The 19,742-nt window shown below is 34.9% G+C and overlaps 1 protein-coding gene across 2 annotated transcripts in view; it reads right to left on the reverse strand.

Annotated features, from left to right (window-relative positions):
- The window catches only part of LOC126849476 (uncharacterized), an 85,666-nt gene that overhangs the window by 29,015 nt on the left and 36,909 nt on the right, over positions 1-19,742 (reverse strand). The window contains exon 2 of one of the 2 annotated variants that reach the window (XM_050591341.1): positions 439-874. The exons of the other annotated variant lie outside the window; for it this stretch is intronic. Within the exon in view, the coding sequence (XP_050447298.1) occupies positions 570-874 (305 nt within the window). The 3' untranslated portion in view covers positions 439-569. Of the gene's footprint in view, positions 1-438; positions 875-19,742 lie in introns of those variants that run through there. 2 annotated transcript variants of the gene reach the window in all.

Consider the following 19,742-nt stretch of genomic DNA (forward strand, 5'->3'; position numbering starts at 1 on the left):
CGCGGCACCGGGCCACATACAGACGCGCGCGGCTGGGTCAACAGCAACGCCGTTGGCACTCCCCAGCAGCGCACCAGCGTCCGCGCCTGTGTGTATACGCGCAGCGGTAGATGTGCGACGCGGTAAGCGCGCGGTGGGGAGACCTACTGACCCAGTTCGTTGAGAACATGACGCAGCCGCGCGACTCACTCCCTCTCGTCATATATACCTTCCTCCGTCTCTGTCACTCGCGTCCGTCTCACTCCCCTCTGCGTCTATCTATCTCTCTCTCTCTCTCTCTTCTCGCTCCTCTCTCGCTATCTCGTTCTCGCTCACGCGCTATCGCCTTCTCTGCCTCTTCCATCGACGCGATTCGTCCTTCTTTCGCTCCTCATCTTTACGTTACCTTTCATGCATACACTTCGTAAGACCTCTTTCTCTTTCGCTGCTCTCTCTCACACCCTCGCTCGCTCACTCTCACTTTCTCTCTTCCTCGCATGCTTTTTCACTTCCCCCCTGCCCCTATCTTTCCTCTACCGTCCATCCGCTCCTCCGACTCATTTATTCACTCGCTGACTCTCGCGCTCTTTCTAGTACAAGTGATCGAGCGCGAACACGTTCCTGCCGTAATACCGCGCGTATCTACACACACATATATGTATATACACGCATACATTGATGAGCGCCGAGTATCGCAAGCGTGTTGTCATCGACATTGTCATCGCGTCGGGTGCACCAAGTTGCGAGATTAAGAAGCGCGCGTTTACGCTATAAATTCGACCTAGAGAATTCGCAGGGGGTGACCTCGGAAAGTTCGTGGCCGCGTGATATCCGTCAAAAAGAAATTTACGAAAACCGTCATTTTTGGCAGCATCCGAGAAAGCATAGTAATGCGCTAAAAAATAATTACATGGAGAAAATCAATATCTCTTGATCGCAATCTAATAAAATTATTTTTATCATGATAATTATCGGCGCTTAAAATACTTGAGAGAATCGGGCCTTCGTTCCAATAATTCCAAGCATAACACAAATGCAACGCGAAAGCGTGATAAGAGAAAGCTTGATAAAGATTTGCAAAGCGGATTCGGGAAAATTGAAAAGCGAGGATAAAGGATGAACAACGTGATTGAAACGTAATGGTTAATTCCAGAAACACGAGAGCTCGCCTCTTGCGAAATACGCATCCGTTCTTCTCTCCCTTCGTCGGGAATATGACGAGCGTAATACGGATTCGTCAATGTAGGAAGTTTCGAAATACTGTATCTTGCTAAATATCGTTCTATATTCCTCGTACGGACTGATCATGATTTGTCATGGCAATTTTTATCTCGAAACCAATTGCAATGCCGTGTTTTCCGTATGATGAATGTTAAAGTCTTCGAGTTTTATGTCGAAACAATTATATGAATTCTCTCTCGTGACACACAATGGCACAATGGTGAAATAATTAATTTAATTAATATAAATTAACACTAATGTATTTATGATATAATTCACGATGTAGAGACACGTTACTGCGTAAAATCCGTAATAATTGTGTGCGATTTGAATGAAGCGGGACGCAAACGAGGGCCGTGACTCAAATCCGTGACTGAAAAAAAAGTACATACGATCGATTGAACTTCCGCTTCACATTGTACGCCGTGCTTCTAAACAGCGGTCTGTCCTTTGTTCGGACCGGTGCGGATCGGAAGTGAGTACCTGCCTGCCTGCCTGCGTGAGCGCGCCGCATCCGAACGAATACGTACACGCACGCACGTTCACGCATTATTTCTACCGGATAGCGTGTCTACGGAAAAGAGGTCCTGTCGGTTTGCTTATACAGTGCGCGAGCGACGCAGGTGGAATAAGAATTGTCGCGGGCTCTGATGAAACATACGAAAAAGGGTCAAACGAAAGCGAAAAGGGCCGGCGGCGGCACGGAACGAACGGCACTCGAAAGAACGGAAGCAACGAAAGAAAGTGAAAGCCTCCGTCGCGACCCAGAAACTTTCAGAGTGTGTAAAATCGAACGAATATGCGGCGCCGTGTACTTTTGAGTAAAAGAGTTTGAGTAAAATCTCTGACCGAGATGACAATTCTTGTGTCGCGATGATCGACATGTTATGACGCGCTTTATTTCGCGTATATGTACACGGTGGTGTAATTAATTGCGACGAGAATCGGTCGAAATCGTTTCACTTTCGAGTGTCGCGTTTTCGCTTGCACGATTGCAATGCCTGCATCCGTTTTACGGCATCGAGTATGTAATTTCGAGTTGATAAAATAAAAGAGAGAAAACAGAAAGAATACACGCGTACCCCATATTCTTTCCGTTATTCAGATAAGTTTCGTCGATTTGCACATAGAGTGTCATACACTTGGCATTACCGTGTTGCGTAACGCGGTCCAATTGCACGCTCCAATTAATGATAATATCGTTTAACGCGCCGCCAACAGAGTCAGCTCGCACGTGGAGGCTTCTTCGTCGATGCAACGAATGCGTTAGCGAGTCTACTCATCGGCTCGTTATCGTAAACGACTAATAGCGCGTAGAAAGGAAAATAATTATAGACGACCAGCACACATGGAATTAAGTATCGTCAGTGTGAGAATATACAGTCGCGACGACGACGGCGACGACGACGATGACACGACGACAAATCGCGACAAGGCTGTGGAGCAGTCCTTTTATCCGTATAGGCTGAAATTATGCGACCATTATCGGTATTTCTGGGTCAATTAGCACCGCGGTGATCCTTTAAATGTTCCGTGGGCGAATGGATACGCGAGCGAATTCGCAACGTGCATTATCGGGAGCGATTATTGTCGCGCTGATACTATAGCAGCTGCTCACGAGGATGATCTCTTGAAAACTATAATGCAAACCTTGAAAACTATAATGAAAGTCTGAAATTCTTGCCATAATATGCTCCAATTTGCTGTACGATCTTGACCTAGTTATCGGTAGTGTGAAAATGAAACGTAAGTTTTCTCTCTATCTCTCTCTCTCTCTCTCTATTTCCTTTGAGAAAATAAGAAAGATATATCTTTATCGCGTGTGAATAGATAATTTGGATCTCTGGAAAAAGAGTACGATATCTATCGAATAGAAAGGTATATGCTATTTATCTTTCATCGAGAAAAAATGTAAATACAATAATGATAATCGAATAAATCCAATATCATTTGATCGATTCGAATAACTTTTTTTAAAAATGGGAAATGCCGGGTTATACACTTTAAAGTAGGGCATTGAAATAATTTACCGCAATAAGACAATGTAAATCGCGGTTAAACTGATTGCAAGATGCATAGTAAAAGATAAAGAAAAAAAAAAAGAAGTAAACCAGATTCAGAAACTCAAAGGACTTTGGACTTGTTCTGAATTGATATAATTTAGGTCATGGAAAACATCGCGTAATATCTAGCACTCATCGGCATATTGGAAAAATACGCTGCTGGTCTTTTTTTTTTTTCGAGGATAAAATATTAATAAATCAATAAGTCAATTTGCGTCAAAGTTTAAATTGAGGGCATCTTTCCGGAAACGAGTTTTGTAAAGCAATCTATATTCCGAATTAGGTTGAGATGACTCAGTCGGAGAGAATAATATAGCCGGACCGATTGTGAGATGCATTGATAGTATACGCATCGTGTAAAACGCAGGTATGGGAAGGACGATTCCGATAAGAGCACTTATTTCTCTTGAATATCGTGATGCGATTATTCTTACAGGTTTGGATCATAGCTTGTAATATTCGTCACGACGATTATATGAACGCGTACTGGTGTGCGTCTTTCTCTTTTTCTCTCTTTCTCGCTCGCGCTCGCCACCAACAGCGTGTCTCGGTGTGTGAAGTGTGCCAAGGCCTACCCCCACTACGCAATCTCATTTTCGAAACTAAAAGTAAAATCTAACCGATTGTGTGTGCTGTTACACGTCGTATTATCGTAATGCATATTTCTGTCGCATTGATAGAGGGGAGGAGGAAGGAGGGGATCTTTGTATATCGAAAATCCAAATTAGTAAAATAAATAGCACGTTTAAAGACTCTGCCTGAGTCAATATTACGAAGATTTGCAAGATAATAAATAACATCGAGCAGAACTATTTTTTTTTACTGCTACCGATTATTTAGTGAGTGTGATGTTTCGCATGCTATTCGTACAATCAAATGGCCCAGACCTACATTTGTTTAACCCACATTTGTTAAAATGTTTCAAATAAAAATGAATTTTTCACTAATCCACAAACTATTTAAGTAAATTCCGTGTTCTGTTAAAAACTACTCTACGAATATTCGAATAAAATCGATTCACTAGAGAGTTTCCACGAGCACTTCCGAAAAAAGCATGGACCATGACGCGCGTGACCTATTTCCCAAATTCGATCCACCGTATCTGTATTCTTACATCAAGAAAGATTTCGTAAAAATCACCGCTCTCTTCATCTTGCCTTCGAAAAAGACGACGCGATCAAGAGAGTAAAAGTGATCGAGCGATAAAAAGAGAAGAGAGAGAGAGAGAGAGAGAGAGAGAGAGAAGGAGACGGCGAGAATTTCATCCATGAAACGCGAATCGCCGTTTTGCAGGCCAGTTCGCACGTCCTTGACACATTTACCCACATGGGATACCGCGAGATCACGTGCTAGTATGCTCGTGATGTATCTAAGCGTGCATGCGCGTCTCTATATGTTTGTGCGTGTACGCGCGTACCGCGATGCATCGACAGATCGTGCTGTTGCAAAGAATATCGCAAACTGCGCGTGAGCTCATTTGCGCCAATACGTTATTACATTACAGTTAGTTAGAGGAAGAATAAAAGAGAAAGAAAAATATGAGCGTATATAGAGAGATTGTTTAAAAACTCTATCTCCTTTCATCCGCGTACTGTTTTCTATTTTAATTCGCAATTGATTTCGTCCAGGTAAAAATATCAATTGATGATGGTTTTCGATTACAAATTATCGAAATGTAAAGGCATTATTGTCTATTAGCCTAATTCGATTCGATCGAATATAAATGTGCGAGCGAGACGCAGGAATTGCCCGCATAAATGTATTAATCATGTTTTATTATTTTTCAAATAATTTGGAAAAGAATGCGTAGAATCTTTCTCCAATAATCTGACTTAAAATTCTCAACATAGCAACACTGCTCAAACTTTGCTCTTACTTGAAACTTTTGTTTTTAAACATATTTAAGAAATATTTTTTTAAATTATTGTTTAATTTTTTTTTTTTTAATTTAAAAATTTAAATTTATATATACTTTTCTTTATAAAAATACAATATACATTTAAAGATATAAAGAACACACATTCCCAGTCACATGTGTTAAACATCTCTCTCCGTCCCGTCTTCTATTTTTATCATATGCGTAGGTACATATGGCAGAGAATCTGAAATAGACTATAAGTCATGAATACCATAAAGATAAAGAAAGGTTGACACGACAAAAATGAGTAAAAGTTACGAGAATCGAAAAAAAAAGTTGGAGTTTTCGAAATATCCTAATTTCCCCAATGTTTTTCATTAAACCTTTTCATGCGTAGACATGATTGTACCAATCCTATTCTGAATTTTTTGCGCTGTATTTTTCTTCTCCAAATATTTTGAAACATAAAACATCAAAAGAATATACCAAGTTATATTGAACTATTAGTATCCAAATTGTTTCTTGTCTAAACCATTTTTTTTATAGTAATAATGACAATCTTTAAATATGTGATTCCACCTTATATGTTTATCGAGACTAAAAAAGAATTAATAAATCTTTTTTCTCTTAATTAAAGCTAATATAATAATTGACTTTTATGTTTTTAATTAAAAAAAAAATTGAATATAAGTAAAGGAAGATTTTTTTTGATTACTATATTTCCTTATTTAGATAATACTAAATAATAAGTGTATATAATATTGAAATCTCAATAATATTATATATAATAAATATTTATATATAATAAATAAATATTATATATAATGTGTGTATGTTAATATGTGTATTTAAAATTACAATTTAAAATAAAATCATTCTAATGTTCATAAAACGTGCTTTATTTTTTTAATTACGGTAAGTCAATCTTAGAAAGTTTGGATGCATATATTTGGAACGATGTTTCGGCATTCTTATCTTTCTTTGTAATATTTTTTTGGTGTTTGTCATCATGTCATTTAGGAACATTTTATTATATGACTTAGCTATAAATTAAAAAAGGATAAAGATTCTCAATGGGAATCATTGTATTGTATCGACAACAGAAATGTTGAAATCTATGTGCTAAGGATGCGCGATAATTGTTCTTGCTATTGTTTAAGCTCGTGAAAGTAGCTTAAGATATTTTTACGACACCAGGCTATATTCTTCCTGTGATTTACCCCTCGAATTTGGGGACGAAGTAGCTATGGGAACTGCTGGAAATACGATAATATTGGAAAGGCGTTCTCTGGTCATATCGAATAAAATGGATACAAATGTCCCCCATGGAGCAAACAAGCAGTCTAAAAGAGAGGAAAAAAAGTCTGCGTTGTCGGGTGACAACACGAATTTATTTTTCATTTGATATCAAGTCGATCTACATATATTTTTTCATTTCGAATTAATTTATCTAATAATAACTATTATTTTAATCTGAAAAAACACAATCTGAAAAATGGCAAATTTATTTTATGCGAAATATTTAATGATATGCACATATATTTACTTTTCCAAACAGTATTAATTATTTTCAAAAGCTTGATTTTATGAATATTTTTATAAAAAATGTTAAATATCAAAAAATAAAAATTTGTTTTAAAGACATTAGTAAAGCTTAGACATCCTTCTTAAATTCAAAAAAGCAATTTGAGTGTTCCATTTCTAGTTTTTACTGCCCTATAAAATGCATGCACTACTTTACATGCAAAGTTCGTTCAAGCAAAATGTGCATTTCGTTCACATAATTTTGACGTAACTTATTTACACGTGACTGAATCCGACAATTACAACGAGAATTTATGCCTTATAAACCTGGTCTTTTTTCTCGGTAATCGCGATTAAAGAAAGCCGAGGACAGTTTTGACCTTGACCGAAAAATTATTTGATACGATTACGAAAGTCGTTATGAAAAAGAGAAAGATATTTCGATTGGAGTGAAACTCATTTCTGTTCTTGTAGCAAATATGACCGTGTAAATGCGAATGTCCTTCTATAGGAGCTCGGACGGGATGATTCTCAAGGTTGAAAAGAGAATATCGGATACACAAGAGACTCGACGCTACAAAAGATAAGGCCGATAATAATGATCGGTGATCGTAATGACCGGTAATTTCCCTGAGAAATAATTCCGATCAAGCTGAACGAAGCAAGGTGAGCTGGATGGAGTACATATGTACCCACATAGAGAACTTACGTATTCGCGCAAAGACTGTAATTGCAGTGTGAATAATACCCTTATGAGATGCAGCATATCAAATACGAACGAATGTCTTGAGATGAAAGAACTCGTCGGTGAAAAAAAATGTTGATTTAATTTACGATAATTGTAAGATAAAAAAAGTATCAATTTAATTTTTTAATATTGATATCTTTTTGAAAGAAGATAAAAAGAAGTTCATGTGACAGTTGAAAAATTATTATATTATACATAAATGTATCGTATTTTAATTATATATATTTAATATATATTTTATTCCAGCAAAAGTAACAACACCAGAAAATTGTGATAATCGTGAATAAAAAAAAATATACATGATTTAACATTAAATTGTTATAAAAAATACAATATAAGTATATTTTATTTAATTATTTGTGTGCATATGTATTTTAATAATTAAATAATTTTTTAAACATATTTGAGAAGCTCATCGTAATTCTTTGATGATAATATTAAACTTATTTCCCTAATTCTGCTAATCTTTTAAGCTTTACATTAATCTATGTAATCAATTTTAACATGCATGATTCGGAATAAAACAGCACTAATTGTGTGTGATATGCAAAATCGCGGGACAACACGTGTCAAATGAGTTCATCCCCGCCGTATTTGATGTAAATATCTGACGATTTCTCGAGATGACGTTGCCGGCGTATCGTTTGTCACTAATTACACCGGCATTACGTATTCGCGGGCGCACGTGCTTAATAATCTCTGTCAGTGTCTGGCATTGCGCTATAGGCCGAGTCATGATTTAGGCAACCGTCATTTCTAATCGATATAAACTACTTTCAAGTAAAATTAACGTGTTAGCAGTTTTAAAGCCTCGTTTAATCGGACTCGTGACGCGATGAAAAATAATAATCTCCAGTGAAAAGAATAGAAATTTAAAAAACGCTATCAAAATATATATATTTTTTTTTCGTATATATAAATTTTATAATATATTTTTTCTTATATATAAATAAAAATATTTCTTTCCATTAAAAAATTTTGAATTTATTATTATTTTTCAAAAAGAGAGAAAAAAAGAACTTTGTTTCGTTAAAAACTCAAAGTCACATAGATTTAAATACGGCACTGCATGTATTAATAAACTATTGCATAATAATTAGAGTGCCGGTGACTTGAGCATAAGGAAATCGCGTTGCCTTGTAAATTCATTGAAAGCGACAGCAACGACAGGATCAAATAACGAGTCGTAGCAAGAGATTCTCCGAATCGACTGTCTATCTCTCTCACTCTTTGTGCAGCGTGACGGATATAGCGATCTCTCAAGCCGGTTTAAACGATGAATGGGCAAAGAAAGTCTTTCGCTCTCGTTCGCCAGCCGGTATTTGCACGCTATCGTCGTGATTCTATCCTCCTCTCTCTTTCTTTCTTTTTCTTCCTTGAAACAGTCGCGCGTGCGAAAAGTAGCTCGTCCGCTTTTACTTTCCGTGGCGGTGACTTTCGTTGGCAATGGTACTAGTTACAGCTGTTACGTCGAGCGGTTACGCGACGAAGACGCCAGACGTTCGCTCTCGCGACTCAACTTGGCTCGAAGTAAACCGAGAGAGTGTGAGGTAAGCCGCAACTCTCTTCCTTTTTCTTTCACCCTCTCCTTTTCTCGCCGTCTATTACAGACATTCTCGCTTGCACTTTCGCTCGAGAGCGAGCCGCGCTATGTGCAATGCCACAAAAATCATGTTCCTCTCTCTTTTCTTTATCAATCTACGAATCATTTCTCGCGACATACGAGCACGCATACGGGGTAGGTTTCGCACCCCATTTTTTTAAATCTCTATTAATTCTCGAAGGACATCTACGTCATTCGTGTGCAATCAATTTCTTTTATCCCCGCTTAAGTATAATATAAGATGTAGTATAATATATATTTTATATATATTTAATATATATTATATATACATATATATATATATATATATATATATATATATATATATATATATATATATAGAGAGCTGTAATAATACAAATGAAATTCGTTCTCTCTTCATCAAAATAATAAGCTCTATGTGTCAAAATAAGATATTTAAAAACAATTATTTCATCTTTAAACTTTATTTTGCTTATTTTATTTTCCAAAAAGATACAAAATTAGATACATAAAATAGTTAACTTTTGTTATACATATATACGTAAGTATATTGACGATCTAAATAATCTAAATGCCAGATTAAACCGTCGTAAAATATATTCAGGATTCATTCAGAGTCATTTGATATGGGGTTAATCTTATTGTCTGTCTGTCTTACTTATAACTTAGTCGTTTTATTCCACTATCTCTTCTAATTTTTGATTATTCTTTTTTACTTATATTTTACTTAGATTTTACTTATACATCTTTGTAAGTTAAAAGCATATATATATATAACGTAAAAGGAGAATTAACTAGATAGCGAAATTTATTGACAATTTCGACGAGGTCAGACGGAACGACGAAAATGTCTGCTCTATTTTGGATTGCTGAGGTATAAATTGCTTCCCCCGCGATCATTTCTGGGTCAAGGGTATATCTAACTAGAATCATGATATTCAATATAATTTGATTTCTTAGTTGATCAGTTTCAGGAAATTTTTCATCTTACTTGCAAATACAATTTTGCGCAAAAATGCAATTTTTTATTCGAATTTGAATTGATGGAAAATTGCAACGCATTTCGCACGATTAAATGTACGTATATACGAATGTGTTCGTGTAAAAAATTATAATTTATTGACAAGATAAAGATAAGGTAATGATTATATATCCGCAACGTGGATGTATATTGATAAGCCGTTAGCATCGCCGAATCATAGAAGTGATTGATTAGAAAACAATCTTTAACTTTTAAACTACATTCAAAATGTTTCAAAACTATCACACTATCTGCTAATAGCAGATTTTTTTTTAGATAAAAATTCTAATGCCGAAATATCTGGACTATAATAGTTTTTAAATGAGAAGAGTTTAAGTTTGTCCAATGTTCCCGTTTTTTAAGCACGATCATTTAGTGAATATGCTGTCAAATATCAAACTATTTTTAAATATTGAGAGAAGTTTATATACAATGTGTATCCAAATTATTTCTCAAAGTTATCGCGTTTTTCTGTAGTTAATTAATCTGTGATGCTACATAGTGACAGGACATATTGTAACATGCTGACAGTAATAATAGTAACATAAAGATATTACGGATATTGACGCGGTAAGCTATCAAGTTGTCACATAAATGTGACATGTCATAGATACATGTCTGTCATGATAAAAATGTTCTTTTTTACCATATAAGAATTGAATATATTCAATATATTAAATCAATGTATATAATTTTTCCTCATCAGAAAAGTTGAAAAATTGTTTATTGACTGTATTAATTAAAATTTAATATATTGTCAGCATTATTTATACCGCGTGACAGTTCACAATTATCTCTCATTTAGTTTCTTCCCCTTATGCCTTCGCATAATATATTCCCCATATCACATATTAAATATCGAGAATCATGTCTTTTTGGCATCCGCGCAATCTTGCCCGAATATTTGCAAAAGCGGACATGCAACTAGATCAAGTTGAAGAGTTCGGAGCGTCGAGGAAGGACAGTGTCCAAGACGAGGTCAGGCGCGTCATTTGTTGCCCGTTATTTTTAGCGCGATGTTGGAAGAGAAAAAGAGCATAAGAGAGACAAGACGTTTTTACCCTGAATTATTACACTATATCGGTCGTCGGAACGAAAGGGGCGCGAAGGATAAGTAAAAAAAATTAAATCAATGGACACTTTCGAACAATTCGTTAAAAAGGCGAAACAAGCAATGAAAATCGAGGAGAGAGAGAGAGAGAGAGAGAGAAATAAAAATGGAAGAGATAAGAGTAGGAAATCGATTCTGTCCTGGGATTGAATTTTCAAAGAACGATCACAATAACGGAAAAATGGCGACAATGTTATATACCGCAAACACGCAAATTCGAGACTCTAGGAAGAGAAAAAGAGAGGAATAGAGCCGTCTTTTATGGATCTTTCACCAGCATAATCGTGCGGTTAATACACACTTTATCAAAGGCGATAATACAAATGATAACGATATGTAGGTCAGTTTGATACGAATGACCTGATTTCTGGTTGGCACCAATGTTACCAGTAGATCCGCATGCGTGCCGTCGACGCCAACGTTACGCGTCTCTCTCTCTCTCTCTCTCTCTCTCTCTCTCTCTCTCTCTCTCTTTCTATAGATGTATATGTGTGCGTATGTGTGTATACTCGCCGAGTGTAATTCTGACCGCGTACCACGTGCTCGTCGAGATCTATACACATTCCACGTACCCTAAGGTGGCACGCCCCTGCGTGTCTCGGCGACAAAATCTCGCTACAGGGTGCTCTTGTGAAAGTTGTCGATAAAGTTAAAATAAAGGGAAGCGTATAATAAACTATTTTCAAAGATATTTTTTATCGCAATAGGAGACAAGTATTCTCTCATTTAATAGTCCTTTTTCTCTAACAATAATGTTTGAGTTATAAATTCTTACTTAACAAAAAAAATTTTTTTTTTTTTTAAGGTGCAAATCAATCACAAAACTTAAGTTAATTTTTCATAGATTTTATCTCTATGGAATAGAAATTCTTAAAAATAATCAATCTATTCAATCATAGTTTCTCAAAAAGGAACACATATTGGTTTTCTAAAAGGGAATGTCGCCTAATGCGGAAATTTGAGAACATTCTGTAGAAAAACGTTAAAGCCGGTTTCATGCGAGCACATAAGACTCGAGTAGTTTTACCTCAACATTCAGGTATAGATTGAGGTAACATCATATACAACCTGTGACAGAATTACTCTTGCAATACAATTGAGTTTTCGTTTGCTAAGTTTTGACTCCGCCTGTGTTACGCACAAAATTAAGGTAAAAACTCTTTTAAATCTACGATTATTTATGTGCAATAATAGAATTTTAAATCTTTGACAAATTATTGTACTTTACACAACTATATTACAAAAATACAATTTTTCTTAAAAGTTTATGTACTTTAGAAAACAATATTAAAATTGAAAAAATTATAAATTTATTATTTCACACATATTGCGGTCATATAAATACTCTGGGGGTGTCGTTATTTAACGTTATAAAGATTTTTCAAGTTATGTCAATAATAATGTCAATAATGTCAATAATAATTCAATAATTCAACAATAATGTCAATAATAATTCAATTATTATAAGTTCAATTATGTCAATAATAATGTGACATATCACATCTGACATTTAAATGGTGTATAATACTGTTTCTTTAAATTTTATGAATATTCTGCGTGCGCACCTTTGTCCTCTGCTAAAACAATATACTTTGAATGCGCTACTTTGTTCTCGTAAAATTCTTATTTTTTATTCATGATACATATATAGACTACATAAATTACCATGTTAATTATAATGCGCGTAACGAAAATCCGAGTCATCATTTCGGCTATGTTAAAAGATTATTACGACATCAATTTTGTCATTCGCAATTCGGAGGTTAATACGTTTCGCGCTTGCAACACGACCGTTCAACATTGTAAACACAATGTTTGTTTTGCGTGATAAGACAATCACACGCATAAGTTTCCGTTGCATTCTTGCCGGAAGACGTTTCGAGAGGTATCGATAATAAAAGAGCGAAGTTATGATAACGCACACGTAATACTAGATAAATCCTCACACAAAGATGTAATGCGAAATGAAAAACGCATTAACTTTTATTCGCATAAAGAAAGAAAAAGTTTGAAAGTTTTATTCGAAACAATGCATTTTCGTTGTCTCTATTTTTAATAACATAAAAATAAGTGGAACTCCTAAATTTCTAGCAGATTTTTTTTTTTCGTGTGAAAGAGATCGATAAAATGTACATGTGTTTCCGATAATTTTTTTACGCGAATGACGATTAAATTCAAACATTGATTCGGATATCAAAGGGACAGTTTGCTGTCAAGAGGACAAGATTTTTCTAATCTAAATGAAATTGTCGGACAGCGAATGTGGCGAAATGCAATTTACTCGTCGCAAAATTGTAAAAGCCGGGTAAAGTGTCTCTCCGTGTCTCTCCGCTGCGATTTTTTTTTTTAAGACAAGATAATATGATGTGTTCGTTAATGCGGTTTTCGTGTTTGGGATGCGTTTTTCGCGAGACTTGCGTCTCTTTCTCTCTCTTTCTCTTACGTTGCTCTTTGTGTTACGTATTTCTATATTGTTTTATTGTTGTGCGTAGCAAAAGATACGATAGCGCGACTTGCCAGCCAGCATGAATTAATTCGCTTGACCTATTTACCCGATACACTTGGACCACCTTGTACCGACGCTCGTGTGCCCCCATGTACATACATGTATGTATGTTCGTGAAGTTATATAGGCGAGATTGACGCGTGCGCAGGCATCGTGATGCTGCGTTTTATTTCAAGCGACATCTTGGAATCGCGCGATGAAAGAGAGCTGTTGTGTTTTCTATAGAAAAACAGAAGAGATGAGCAACACAGCGCAGATATTTGATGACACCGAAATATTTTTATTTATTTTTTTTGAACGATGGTACAAGCGATGCAAATACCGGAACAAAACGAATTCAATGACTATTAATGTTGTCTACAAGCGCGAGTCGGCTTTATCGCAATATGCGTGACAGTTTTAATGATAACGTCTGTAAAAGCGAATTGACAAGATTGTAGCAGCAAGTATGCACATTATTCACGCACTTGTTGTAACAATAGATAATTCACTGTTGTAATATATATCGATACCTTCACATTACTATAAAACATCTACTATGTAGTTCCGAATTACGCTTAAATATTAAAGAGAAAGGGAGATAATTTTATAATAAATTTTTTTGTTCATCAAATTGCTGATATACGCGACTATAAGAGGATAAAAACAAATACAAGGATATATTTTTATCCTCTTTATCAAATATGACGAAATCACGTTACGCTTCTGTAATTGGACAATTTGCGCGAATTTTGTCAATTTCCATTTCTGTAACGCGGTCAATGATATCGACAATCGACGTGCACTGTCTCATGCCAGTAATTGAGGTCACCCAGAATTCGTGCAACATTCGCGCGTCCCATTATGAAGTCATCCGTGCAAGGATTTCGTCCCAAAATTCGCAACTGTCGCGTTTCATCAGCGTCTAATGTCATTATGCCGCACAGCACAGATAAACTAAAGAACTTAAGAATGATATACTCATGCTGTATTCCAATCCAGGGGCGGGATATTCATTTGAAAAGAAAAGGGATGAGAACAATTGAACGATAGTTATCGAATAAAATTGCAAATTCCGCGATTAAATCAGCGCTAACATAATAAACAATACTTATATTGTATGTATATAATTGATGTATGTATGAAAGAGGGGGAAGAGAGGCAGATATCAGAGAAAAATATGATAAGATAAGCATATTCCTCCTTAATAAGTAATCATTTGATTATTCATCATTCAAAAATCATTCTTATTGAATGCATGAAATTATATGTAATTAAATAAAAAAATAAACCCTTTTAAAAAAGTAAATCTCTTTATATCATAAATATTATACAAATATATAATGTTTAAAATTACTTAAATAATACCTGGCACTTTCGTTGTTTAAGGCTCGAATAAAAAAAAAAAATGCTCGAGAAAAAAGTCAGCGCTGTTTGCTATAACAAATGCGTGTGTTTGTTCAACTGCCAACTTTCTACGTGAAAAATTTTTCCTCGAGGGATCTTTTTTCATACACACAACGGAGATATTTTGGCGTTTCCATTTTATAAAGTCCCTCTGCGCGTACTTTGCGCAAAATGAAATGAATGATTTCAATACAGGGATTTAAATTATTCCACACAAGGGATATTGAAGGGGGATGGGGTGGCGGGGAGGGGGACTTTCGGGAAAGGCTTTGTTAGGGGGAGAAGAGAGGATGCGAACAGACGGGAGCCCTGGCAGTAGCGGCGCGCATGCGTCCCCGCAGCACAACATCGCTCTCTGAGTTTTCTCATTGACCCAGTTACCCAGTACACTTGACCGCACTCCGCTGCGTCCCTCCCTCTCCCACCGCGCCCTTCCGTAGCTACCCTGCACCACCCGTTCCACTCCTCCCCCTCTTTTCGATCAGCGAGAAGTCGCGCTTCTCCCGTCTCCTGCTCCTCCTCCTCTCCCCCCCCCTGTTCTTTCTCGCTCTTTTCATCTGGGCGCAATGCCGCCGTTGTCGTTGTCGCGTAATATCGTCGATATATCCGTATGCAGTTTCACCCTTACTCCTCCCCCACTTATCACTATATACAGGAGGCTTGTTCACTTGATCGCTAAATGCGTACGTTCCCCATAAGTTAAGTTACGTCCTTCGCCTCTCTTTTTTTCTTGCTTGCTCTTACTTTCTTCTTTACTTATTATTAGTATCGTACTTATAAGAGGTAGTATTGCTATTGTATTGCAACGTTATAGCCGCAATATTTTCCCGATAATATTATCAGACATCCGTTCAAAAGTGGCATTCTTCGAAAAAAAAAAATGAAACATAAAATATTTAAAAAATTTAATTATATTTTATTTAATATTTGAATTTGATGTTAATCCTTATATAAACAATATTTTAAAAAAGTGTGATTTTTCACTATTTTACTTATCCCCTATTTTATTTTATTTCTGACTGTTTCTCTTTTGCATTCTTTCTTTCTCTTTTTCCAACTCACCCTTTATGATGCGACGTTACAACACTCCTTTAAGCTCCTTTAAGCCGAGCCTTTATTTGCCAACGAAATTTGATAGAGTTTAATTTCAATGCGACCAACTCGACATTTCAATTCATACACATATTAGTATTTTGAATATCGGGATGAATATCGTACTCGTATGTATGCGTTGATACATTGACATTGAAATATTTGCTAAAACAGTATGAAGATATTTGTAAAAATCGCGATGCGTCTATCGCGATAGCAAATGATTAATTTTTTATAATGAAATGAACAAAGAGAGACAAGAAAGAGAGAAGAAATCAATCAAGTGCGCGTATACTATCAGTTATCTCATAAAATAATACTGCAAAATACATCAGCCATGTTGTTGCCACTTTGCGCGCGATATCTGTTGCTTCTTTTATAAAAACATTATTGTAAATATATCAAATAAAACTCTTAATAAGCTAGAGTTAAGATTATCTTCTTTATGAAATAATTCGCTGACTGTAGTAAATTTACATCAAAATGTTTTGCCAATGTTTGACACATGATTTATCTACATATATATCTGGATACTAAGATAAAAATAGAACCGAAATAATTTATATGGTAAAAAAAAAGTTTCACGAAGTTTCATGAAACCTAAAGACACAAATGAAGCTTCTCAGACTAATGGAAATAAAAATTTAGACATTGATTAATGTCAGAGTTTCAGTCAATTATCGATTTATCTAAATCTTGCATTTCGACATATTAAAAAAATGTTGAAAATTATAAAATTGATTACAAAATATATAAATAATGCTCGCACGAGCACTACAATTTGCATCCGCGCGTTATTGAGATTCATAATATATTCCAAAGTAACTTACGTAAAACGCTTTCAAACGAAATGCCATTTAATAGCTCGGATGATCCTAAAATCTTTCTAAATCGTTAATGCAATTTTATTCCATCATATATTCGTGAGAACATACTCTTTGTCTATGTCATGTAAATGTGAAGAAGTATAACGAAGATATATCGATCGCGTATTCAAAAGAAAAAAAAGTCACAAATAGTAGTAGATTTAAATAATCGAGCGTACGATGATTCAAATTGACGCGGTCTATAAATCCCGATGATCCAATCGCGAGAGATCGTTTTATTTCACAATGCCTCGATTTACACGATTGCCTTAATACAGTGCTTTCCAAACCTTATGTAGCAATAATTCCCCTCCCTTTTCCCCTTTTTACGACAAAATTTTTTACGGTCCTCTCTTTCTATAAAATCAGGAACGATTATTATGCACATTATCTCTTATGTTAGAGTAAAAAAATTACTTAAAAATTAAGTATAAATTAAAATATTACTTTTCATTTTTACAATCGCTTATATTTATTTTCGAATTAAAATAAAACTTCTTTAATTGCCTCTTTTTTTCCTTTTTTCTTCTGTCTTAAATAAATTATAATAATTTTAATAAATTAATTAATTTATTAATTAAATTTATAATTAATTAAACAGATTAATTTAATCTAATTTAATTTTTTTTTTTAATTTCAAATTTAATCATTTTTTTTGTTCTTTTTCAATAGCTATTTTGCAGTTCTTTATTTAAATAATTATCACAAGAAGTAGCTTCTTAAGGATTAAGCGATCAGTGATTGATAAACCCATTAAATCAATCAGATTGAAAAACATATAAACATATAAACTAATAATCTATGGCAATATTTATCATAATATAAAATATTTGATAAAAACATTTATTAATTTTTATCATTTCTCTCTTTGAATTATTTTTTTTCTCATAGCGACTTATTAAGGTTAAACTATTATTCGATGGAGTCGCGGACAGACAAATTGTAAAAACAATCTCAACGAAAGAGAAAGTAGCGCAATTTTCGAATCCTACAATGAGATTATTTGTTACAAAAGTGCGATGATCGTGCGAGAAATATTTTATGGTCGGTACAAACCTCGACTGTATTATTCGCGGCGTGGAAAATATTTTAAAGGGTTAAACCGGCAATATCGCGTATGGTTACTAGACTGGAATTCCGCTTGCACGGGAAACGTGTGCTCGGTCTTACCGTCCAATTAATGCACGTCGAATCGGTAAGAAGTATACTACGCACTCCCGCGTCGAAGCGCCACAAATTTGTTCGGGTAAAATTTACGACATTATAAATATAGAAAATTATCACATTCTGAAACTTGCGTTTATTTTTAATTATTTCTCTTACTACGATCATTGAAATGCCTATAATAAGAAATTTGGCTTAAGGTTTATCTCTTAAGGTCAAATACAATCTTGCTTTTCTAAAGATATGCATATAGTTCCGGAATAACATGTACAAACACACATTGTATGTTTCATGATTCTCAATATATTTAACGTCAATATATATATATATATATATATATATATATATATATATATATATATATATAGAATATAGGCTTAAAAATTATGGAATTGCACACTGAAAAAAAAATCATGTTAGATTTAATATGTTGTATTTGACTTAAATATTTGAATTAACAGAATGGTATTTAGTTGGAGGAATTTAGTCAAATCAACATTTTTTTTCAATAAAGTAATTTCGTGTGAATCATTTGGATGATTCAATGCCTATGTGGCATATACTAAAAAGTACGTATTTTTTTTTTTCTTAATAGCAACATTGCAACACATTTTGGCGCTACAATTCTAAATATCTAAAAAAAATTAAAATATACATTACATAGGAAAAAAAAATTCATAAATCGTCTTCCGCATTTTATTGGCGCACGTGCTATAAATACGTACTATAAAGTGGCGTCTATACGAGCACGCATATTGTGCAAGGAAGATATTCTATTGGTGACTCACTCCACGTATTTTGTTTTGTTTTGTGTTAGCTACAAACGAGCTAGCGAAAATAAATGTATGTATATTTTTTCGTCGCGATCGTAGCCGTATAAAATATTCTTTTCTTATTATCATTGCAATATCACTAAAAAAACATCGTATTCCAGGTATTTTTGTTTTTAACTCAGGATAAAAATTATTTTACAATTGTCATAAATATTCTTTAAGAATTTTTGGAGGATAATAAAAGCAAATTTTCCATTAATAAGAATTCAATTACAAATAATTTTATATTTTATTAATATATTTAATATCATTTAATTAATTTAATTAATTTATTTTTATTTATTATTAAATAATAACAATTTAATTAATTTTTATATAATCAAAATGTCTACTGTGACTTATAGATAATTAATTAGCAGCTTCACGGATTAATTCTAACGAGAAGAAAATGTATCTGCATTTGATATTCGTGCCACACGTATAAAAATAATTTTCACAAGAGTATCTATATATAAGATGACGTTTTACCGGATACGCGCGAGAATTATCGTCGAAAAGCGTCACGAGCAGCGCCGTTCTGCGCGAGCGCATCTTTACAGAGAGCTCTGGAGTCCTCGATCGGATCCGATTGATCGATCACCGATCGGGGCAACAGGTAGCTCCTCCGAGCGCGTATATTGGCAGTGAGCAGTAAGCAGAGAGTATGCCGTAAGAGAGTAGTTGCTTACTCGGCGTTACACCGGCGCGGCGCAGCCTTGAGCCTATTCCACGCACGAAAGCCCCCGCGCCGCACGCCTGGCTGCACGTTGCACGTTGCACCTCGTGCGTCGAGATCAACTCGAAAA

The sequence above is a fragment of the Cataglyphis hispanica genome, chromosome 5, assembly GCF_021464435.1.
Source record: "Cataglyphis hispanica isolate Lineage 1 chromosome 5, ULB_Chis1_1.0, whole genome shotgun sequence".
NCBI lineage: Eukaryota > Metazoa > Arthropoda > Insecta > Hymenoptera > Formicidae > Cataglyphis > Cataglyphis hispanica.